This window comes from Heterocephalus glaber, unplaced genomic scaffold (genome assembly GCF_053883595.1).
Source record: "Heterocephalus glaber isolate CG9 unplaced genomic scaffold, H.glaber_assembly_v1.0 deba00001442, whole genome shotgun sequence".
In the NCBI taxonomy this organism is placed as follows: domain Eukaryota; kingdom Metazoa; phylum Chordata; class Mammalia; order Rodentia; family Bathyergidae; genus Heterocephalus; species Heterocephalus glaber.
Window position 1 is genome coordinate 13,005,499 of NW_028258296.1, and position 6,539 is coordinate 13,012,037.

The 6,539-nt window shown below is 41.2% G+C and overlaps 1 protein-coding gene across 2 annotated transcripts in view; it reads left to right on the forward strand.

Annotated features, from left to right (window-relative positions):
* Positions 1-5,413, forward strand: part of St6galnac5 (ST6 N-acetylgalactosaminide alpha-2,6-sialyltransferase 5) — a 167,634-nt gene extending 162,221 nt beyond the window's left edge. Inside the window, exon 4 of one of the 2 annotated variants that reach the window (XM_087212924.1) lies at positions 2,938-3,122. Coding sequence is in view for 1 of the 2 variants with exons in the window: in XM_004841423.3 (XP_004841480.2) it covers positions 2,938-3,169 (232 nt within the window). In the remaining variant the exon portion in view is untranslated. Of the gene's footprint in view, positions 1-2,937 lie in introns of both variants that reach the window. The other variant, XM_004841423.3, reaches the window with a different exon arrangement.
* Positions 5,414-6,539: the final 1,126 nt, after the last annotated feature.

Genomic DNA, 6,539 nt, shown 5'->3' on the forward strand with positions numbered 1-6,539 from the left:
TCTTCCCATACCTTCTATCAGGAGGTACATGGTATCCTGTTTATTTGTTTACTTGTTTGTTTTGAGACAGGGTCTCTCTATGTAGTCCAGGCTGGCCTAGAACTCATGGCCATCCTCCTGCCTCTGCCTCCCAAGTGCTGGGATTACAGGCCTGCACCACCACACCCAGCCATAGTGTCTTATCATGGACCATGTTAACCTGGGTCATTGGTTAAGGTGATGTCTGATGGAATTATCCACTGTGAAGTTACTACTACTCCTCAATTGGTCCTCAGACCAATCATCACAGACTTGTGGACATCTGTTTCATTTTATGGGTTGTCTTATCCACTGCTGAAAATTATTCATTTGGATGCCCAAGCCTACTTTTAAATATACCATGCTGGCCACATGGTGGTACACACCTGGAATCCCAGCCATTCCAGAGGCTGAGGAGGACTGAAAGTTCACAGCCTGCCCCAGGGGAACTTGGCAAGACTTTGTGTCAAAATAAAGAACAAGGGCTGGGGCTCTAGCTCAGTGGTAAAGTATTTGCTTAGCTTGTGTGAGGCCTTGGGTTCAATCCCCAGTACTGCTGAAAGAAAGAAGGAAAGAAAGAAAGAAGGAAGAAGGAAGGAAGGAAGGAAAAATAAAGAGAAAGAGAAAAGAAACCGAGGGAAAGAGACGGGAGGTAGCTCAGTGGTCAAACAATCTGGGTTTAAAAAAATGTTGTGGGGCCAGGGGTTTAGCTCAGTGGTGCCGCCACCTGACTCGCAAGCCCAAGGTCCTGAGTTCAATCCCCAGTACCATAAATAAATAAATAGTTGTGCCTGAAACCTAATTTAAACCAAAGTCTATGCAAGCAGCACACTCACCAGCAATAGTATTTCTTTAAATCTGTCCAAGTACACTAAATGTTGGTTCCTTCACTCTGCCTCTGCTTCCCCTACAATGCCAGAGAAGAACCCTTCTTCACACTGCACTGGAGGACTCATCCCCACAGAGGCCTTTGCAGGGCACAGAGCAGTCTGCAGCCACCGGGAGCTGGCTCTGTGACATCTCCTCCCTGTCCCCCACAGTCCCCTCCTCTCCTCCAACTTTACTTGACTGCGGATAGAAACTTGAGCACCTGAACCTTTCCTTTTCCCGTAGCCTCTGTGCATGGAAAATCTGCTGAAGGTTTTGGTTGTTTTCACTGGAGTCAGGCAGAGGAAGAGAGCTATGGCAGCCTTTAGGAAGTCGGGTCTGAGAGGAGACCTGATGCATTCTAACTGTAAACCGGGAAGGACTTTCTACAGGGAGAGGTGGAATCCAGCTGAGAGCAGGCTCACAGCCCTGGGAGCAGCGCTGCGTTCCCAGGTCACACAGAGCTCTTCTTTGCTGCTTGGACAGAGGCTGAAAACATGGGAACAACTCTGTCTTACACAAGAGGCCCATTTGGGTACCTTTGGAATCAAAATACCTAAATACGGAATTTAATTCTCTTGCTAGGTGATCAGTGTGGAGTCAGATAAGTTTTCATTCAGAGAGATGGTCTTCCAAGCAAGGAAATTGATCCCATAGCATCCCTTAGCTGGGCTCCAATTACCCTCTATTCCTGGGTGCCAAATCAATGTCAGGATACTTTTAGAAGCCTAATTGTTTCTTTAGCCAGATGGATGCCAATAAGACGTCCAAAACTTAGATGAGTCAGATTTAAAACCTGATTTTCGATAGAATAAAAGCTTAACCCTGAGGATACCATGACGCTATGGCATGGTTCTGCAATTGCACCATGTAAACTTGCAGAGGTTTCCCTCACAGGTTTCTACACCTTTTTTGTTTATTTTTCTCTCCATAGTGGTCAGTTCCAGTCTAAATCCCACCCCCCACCCACCCACACATGCATTTTCTGTATTAAAAACATCTTCTATTCAAATTTTAAGGAATTCCAATTTCTAGGGTAAGCAAATCAGTGAAATCTGTCACAACTACACAGGGCAGGAGCCAGAGCTTCACTGGACAACATACCCTTTGGACACAAGCAAATTAGAGATCAAGAGATTAACTCAGCACAGCAGCCACGCCAGGATGAAGGATGTTTAGATGCTACATGACAAAAATAAATCTCTCTTCCTGGAAGAACTTTAACCTAAGAGAAGAAGCTGCTCAAAGGTTTATTGTTGTCAGAACCACAAACTTGACACCTCTCTTGATAAAAGACTTCGATCCCTGACCCCAGTAAAGTTGCTACTCTAAAAGCCATTTGTGTATTGATTCCTCTGAAGAAAACGAATAGGTGGCTAGCAGGTTGACTATCTTTGGAAACCAGGCTCCTGCCTGGAGGGGACCCCAGATCCTTGAGCTAAGAAAGAAGCTGGGCTGTGTGGGTCTTTCGTCTCCATAGTCCCTGCAACAGTCCCAGTTGGTGAGTGTAGCTCAAGCTAGGAAAGTTTGTCTGCTGGGAAACCTAGATTTTGTCACCTACTCTTCAAAAGACAGGTGGGATGGTTGGTCTAGGATGGAGACCAGTTTGAGATTAGTTCTTAGTGACCCTACAATGGCTGTGCTCTCGCTATGACTAGAAGTCTGTGGAGGGTTTGAGATGGTTCTCTGTAAAATAATCTGCTTTTGTTTCATAAATATCTCTGTAGCTATTTGTACTAAATTGTTTGTATGGGAATAAGAGTGGAAACAGTGTAATTGTGACTACAAATATGTAGTGCCTTGATCTTGGAAGACTGAATGTCCTAAGAAGATTTTTAATTTCTGTTTGATAATGTTGATCACTGCATTTATTTCACATCTCAAAACCACCTCATCTGCTTACTGAATACACATCAGAAAAACCATTTGGCAAAATTCATTTGACTAGAAAATAAGATTTGTGCTTAGCAGCTGATTAAAGGTAACATCTTGTCTGAATGGGTCACCAAAAAAAATTTGGCTTTAATCGGTTATCTCATTTTTTTCCTGCAGGGATCCGAATCACCTTTCAGTACCTTATCATTATTATGAACCTTTTGGACCTGATGAATGTACAATGTACCTGTCCCATGAGCGGGGACGGAAGGGCAGCCATCACCGGTTCATCACAGAGAAGCGAGTATTTAAGAACTGGGCACGGACATTCAATATTCATTTTTTTCAACCAGACTGGAAACCAGAATCACCTGCTGTGAATCATCTGGAGAATAAACCTGTGTTCTGAGGAACGAGTACACAAGATCCTAACCCTAGACCGGGTACCGGTCTGATGAGTGTTGCCCCTTTGAAAGGAGCCACATTGGAAACTGAATGCTCATTTCAGCGATGCTGCTGTGGCTGAAAGCATTTTGGATCTCTTTAAGTATTGCCTTTGAAACCCGAACGAGCAACTCAACAACACTGGTTGCATTCCTTTATAGAAACACCATGTCAGAAGACATTTTTCTATCAAGTTGTATTCTAACCCAATCTATAACCTTTGCCATTTGTCAGACTGTTTGTGTGATTTGTAAAAAGCAGCCTGAAAGTACGGACATGGTTTTCGAAGAGCACATCTCCACTGACTGACTTTCATAAGGCAAATGTTCGATATTTATTTATTCAGAGTTTTTTAGTGCACTGTAGGCCAGTATTTTTATGAGTACAATTACGTGGTAACTTATTCTTCCTAACTCGAATCTTCAATGATGGTTGGAAATGGCCTAGAATTGGGTCGATGAGTTACTGTGTCCTCAGTGATCACTGTCAGCATGCTGTTGGTATTTGACTTGAAAATGTTGTTTAACGTGTGTTTTGGACCCCTAGGCTTTGGGAAAATTGCTCTTTCATAGCAAGAACAGCTATATCATTTTCTAATGAGCAGACATGCTCCAAAAGAACAAAATTGAAAACCAAAAACTGTGTTATTAAAACAAAAAGATGCTAGCAAGAAACTTTAAAGATAGTTTTCTTTAGTAACAACTGATATGAGTAACTTCTCTTAAGGCCTAGTTTCCTCTTTTTTAGAATGATCTCATTGTACTGAAAGATCTCTTAGGTTTTGTTCCTCTTCTGAAACTCTATGGGTCCTCATAGACTTGTTTGAAGACTGTTTATATTTCAAGTGATAGGGTTCCATCTTTACCAAGAACTGTGTTCTGCAGGCATTTTATATTCCAGTACGACTTATCTCTGTGTGTGTGGTTAGAGCACTTCCTCCTGGATGGATCCCCATTGCCTAAATCTATCCCATTTCTCTGGAAGCAACACAAACGCACGCACGCGCGCGCGCACACACACACACACACACTTCTGAAGAGTTTCCTGACTGCAAGTGCAAGGAATTGACCTTCTGTGAGGAGAAAAGAACAGGAAAAGATTCCCTATCACACAACTCATTATCTTAATGCACTATTCAGACTCACTGCAAATCTTAAATTACAGTCACTACCATTCCTTGGTCTGAAAGAATATGAAGGACTCAATTTATACAAAGCAAGATCAATTAATATGATAGATTTTCATTTAAATATAAGTAATATTGTTCAAAAACAGTCTTTTGAGAATACACTAGTGGTTTTTTTACACATTGCTTTGGAGGCATTAGTTCTGTAATGCAAAATTTGAAGATGCCGGCAAATACTATGTATGGAGACTCTCATGACTCAATTTGTGATTTAAGGTCTCTCCCTTACCTGTTCTTTTCCCTCTTCTTAGTAAGAAGATTCCATTTTCTCTCACTGACTAGTACTATTAATTATCTGGACTACTGTTGTTGAAACACAAACAGTCCAAGTATTCACACAGCAAAGACAAAGTTGGTATTATTGTGGTGTGGCTTGAGCTGTTAAACACAGTAAAATGTTGAAGTAGCTTTCCAAAGCATAATGGAATTCGTTTTTTAAATTTTGTCATAGTTTTTAAAGGGACTATGAATTTTACTCCAACATGATCTCTTTGCAGCATGGACTCTGAACACACAACGTTTCTGTGAACATAGAAAGTATATGACTTTTATGCAACTGATTTATAGGCCACATTTTGCTCAGATGTCGACTCTTTGACAAGGCATATTTTTATGGCAATTTGGAAAGGCATAATTACAAAGATGTAACAATATCACCTTACCTATTTGTGTATCTTTAGTAGGTCTTTCTTTTAAAAAATTGTTAGGATAGCCCCATCTTTTTGTAACTTCTCCCTCTGAAATACTAAGAGTGGAAAGCAACAGAATTTTGAAAGTCTTGGCTTTGCTGGGAAATGTATCTAGAATTTGATCATATTTTTTTAAATATGCTACAAATACGTGTAAGAAATTATCGCTTAGGTACTGGTTTTATTGCAGCATTAAAGAATATGCCTAGAACCCTGATGGATTATGCTGATGGACCTGGTTGTGGGCAATTGAATTCTTGTCTTGCCACTATCATTTCATGACTATCAGTCTTAACGCCATTCAATACCATTAAATATAAACCCTGATATAAAAGATGACTACCAACCATGTTTGCAGACCTGAGCGATTTCAGTATATGTGAAGCATAAGTCAGACTCATTCCGTAACACACCTTTTCCTTCTCTCCCTAGCTGTGTCATCAGCTTCCTCCCAGCTTTTAGGACCACAGGAATACAATGCCACAGCTGGCCGACCCATGGCTTCTGTTATTTCAGTGCAAGAACATTTGGCAGGGGCCATTACAATAGATAGCCATTACGGGCAAAGATACAGAAATTCACAAACAAAATCAATCACTTCAAATGGCCCATAAAAGAGGAATCTCACATTTAATATTCTACAGTAAATATTCACCCAAGAAAGCTTACATTAAAAGAACATTAGGAGGTAAATATTCAGTGCACTGCGTGGGGACTTACTGTGTGATTTCCATTACTGTTGATGGGTGTTTGGCAACTAAGTCCCTGTGCTCCGCTAACCCTGGAATGCACTCCTGAGGGCTTGATGTAAAACCAGAACAATTGACCTCCAGGGTCCTAGGCTTTTAGAGTTCAATGTTTCCTTTTAACAACTTAACACAAAGTACTACACGTAAAAGAGAAATCTGTGCAGCCTGTTGGAATCTTTAGGTTAATACTGGATTCCAAAGGACACCTCTCATCAGATGAACTCTCCTTCCCCAAAGTTTTCTCCTTTATGGATCTTTCTGAATTTCATTGCAATGCAGGGGAATTTTCTTGTTTTTGAAATAAACACTTCCTTCAAAAACTAAAATTAGGATTTAGAAGTTAATGAACGTTAAGCAAAAGTGGAAGGAAAAAGTTGAAATTCTGTTAAGTTTAAGACTGCTATTTCAATGCATATACATTTATCTAGGGCCTGCCCAGATACTTGCCCTGGTGTAAGAGTGACCTTATTTCAGAAAATGCCCTGGGTTCCACCGGGGTGATGATTTCAGTTGTTGCATCAACCTACTCCAAGAGAAGGTCTGGGGTCCTCTTCTGTCTCTGCATGGCTCATACCTAACCCAGTCATTTCTCCCATCTTCATCGTTTCCCTCCTGAGCCTCATTCTGTCTCTTTGATATCATTCTCTCCTGACTTCATTCTTCTGTCTTCAGTGTGCTCTCAAACCAGCAGTCTTTGGGGCTGTCCGAGTC